This window comes from Chaetura pelagica, unplaced genomic scaffold (genome assembly GCF_000747805.2).
Source record: "Chaetura pelagica isolate M959 unplaced genomic scaffold, ChaPel_1.0 scaffold512, whole genome shotgun sequence".
Classification (NCBI taxonomy): Eukaryota; Metazoa; Chordata; class Aves; order Apodiformes; family Apodidae; genus Chaetura; species Chaetura pelagica.
This window is the reverse complement of record NW_009952482.1, coordinates 997,445-1,000,014: the sequence shown is the minus strand read 5'-3', so window position 1 is coordinate 1,000,014 and position 2,570 is coordinate 997,445. Positions and strand designations below refer to the sequence as shown.

General features: G+C 42.3%; 1 protein-coding gene across 1 annotated transcript in view; it reads right to left on the bottom strand.

Annotated features, from left to right (window-relative positions):
• The window catches only part of EGFL6 (EGF-like-domain, multiple 6), a 38,583-nt gene that overhangs the window by 25,081 nt on the left and 10,932 nt on the right, over positions 1-2,570 (bottom strand). The window contains exon 6 of the mRNA XM_010008804.1: positions 2,145-2,279. Coding sequence (XP_010007106.1) covers positions 2,145-2,279 — 135 coding nt within the window. The remainder of the gene's footprint in view (positions 1-2,144; positions 2,280-2,570) is intronic.

The following is a 2,570-nucleotide window of genomic DNA, read 5'->3' as shown; positions in this document are numbered from 1 at the left end:
TCCTGCTAACGTCAGCACCAACTGCACAGCTACTGGCATATGCATCCATGGAAAATGCAGAGCATAGGAAAAGAGAAACTAGTGATTTCTGTCTGAGAACAGGGTTGTACACTCTAGAAGAAGTGCAATGGAAAGCAACCCTGAGCATGCTATGACGCTGAGATCTTCTCTATACCTGTAACATTCCAACATACATATGATGCTGTACAAAAAAGTATCATAGAATCATAGAATCATAGAATCTTAGGGGCTGGAAGGGACCTCGAGAGATCATCTAGTCCAACCCCCCTGCCAGAGCAGGGTCACCTAGAGTACATCACACAGGAACTCATCCAGGTGGGTTTTGAATGTCTCCAGTGAGGGAGACTCCACAACCTCCCTGGGCAGTCTGTTCCAGTGCTCTGTCACTCTTACAGTAAAAAAATTTTTTCGGATATTCACCTTGAACCTCCTATGCTCCAATTTACACCCATTACCCCTTGTCCTATCACTGGTCATCACTGAGAAAAGCCTAACTCCATCCCCCTGACACTCACCCCTTACATATTTGTAAACATTGATGAGGTCACCCCTCAGTCTCCTTTTCTCCAAGCTAAAGAGACCCAGCTCCCTCAGCCTTTCCTCATAAGGGAGATGTTCCACTCCCCTAATCATCTTCGTAGCTCTGCGCTGGACTCTTTCGAGCAGTTCCCTGTCCTTTTTGAACTGAGGGGCCCAGAACTGGACACAATACTCCAGATGTGGCCTCACCAATGCAGAATAGAGGGGGAGGAGAACCTCTCTTGACCTACTAACCACACCCTTTCTAATACACCCCAGGATGCCATTGGCCTTCTTGGCCACAAGGGCACATTGCTGGCTCATGGTCATCCTCCTGTCTACCAGGACCCCCAGGTCTCTTTCAAGAAAAATCAAGAAAATTCTGCGTTCAAGAGACAGCAAAATGTACAGGCACCAAGAGTAATTGATTTTGTTCTCCTTTTCCCTTATTTTGCCACATGATGAAGATGTTTCTGATTTCTCCCACATGAGGGAGCCAAGTTGTTGCACAAATATTTGCACCACTTGCATTTTATCCAGCTTGCTTCATTTTAACAGCTGACAGGTCCTCTCATAATGTAAGTCAGCTAGAAGACAAGTAGCAGGAAGACTAACCCCAAAATATCGTATGTCTGAGTGTGAGATTCAGGTTTGCAGATAGAATCCTGATTACTGAGATCTCTCCAGCATTCCTCCCATGGACAGACATAGTATAAAGTATATTTTCTACTTCAGACTCTCAGGGTTTGCATACAGCACGAAGTGCAAACTGGAGTCTCCCAAATCTGCCTTATGATCTCCCTCCCACCCCTAACTCTCAATACCAAGCAAAGATAAACAAAACCCATTAATTCTCTTTTAGTAGTTTTTCCAATCTTTCCAGGTCCTTGTGTAGTCAACTGCTTCAACACTACTGCTGCAGTAACTTACACTTTTCTTCCATTATTCAGCTAATGGATGGAAACAAGAGTAAAGGTGATTTGACATTTGTTTTAACACCTAGGCATGTCAAGATAACTTTTTGCCTGTATTTATTTTTGTTTGGGAGAAACTTAGGCATGCAAAAGAGACCTGAAAATTAATTAAAATCTACTAGTTTCATTAGTTTCATACTTCTTTTTTAAAGTTCTGTACTGTCCACCCAAACAACTGTTCTTACAGTCAAGCAGGCACTTAATTCATGTTTCTTATTAACACCAAACAAAAAAGAAAAAAAAAAAGAAAAAAAAGTTTGTGGGACTGCTTGTTGATACAGCTTGAAAGTCAAGAGGACAAAAATCAGCTCCTTTACTCAACCTATACCAGAAGAAGCACTTATTTGTAGTCAGCTGTTGCTAATATACTACAAGGCCTTGTACATCTTGACTTGGCACAAGGAAGCAACTTAATTTGCAAGTGCCAGTGATTAGGCTTTTCATAAGACCACAGAGAAAACCCAGAGAAAAGTTCAAAGTGTCACCAAATATATCCCCTGTGACATCTTTTATCCATTCCTGAGGCAGTATCCCCAGACTAGGCCAACATGCTTCAGGCAATGACAGGAAAGATGCATGGTGTGAGAGTGAAAAAGAATGAAGACAAAAAATTCATGGGTTAAATCTTACCTACACAGTCATAATGGCCACTGTTATATTTGAGTTCATAGCCAGGCTGGCACTTGCAGTAGTAACTTCCAAACGTGTTGACACATCTGCGGTTGTAAGGGCAGACAGCTTTGCCAGTGAAGCATTCATCAATGTCTAGAGCAGGAGAAAGTAGGCTGGTCATGTCCAGGAGAAAGTAAACTGGGAAAGCAAGAACTAGTTGGGCTATCACAAGTTGTATAATAAAGAAGTCCTGTATAATAAAGAAGTCCTGTAATTTCACTCTTGGGGATGGCTTTTGCATATGGTAATATGAATGAAGCAGCAAATTTTATGTAAGATTTTGAGACCTGGCATGGCAAAATGAAAGGGGAACTGGCAATGGAGATTCCCTCCTCTGTGGACAACAATTTGCCCTAAGGTCACAGAGCAGGATCAGAAGGAATG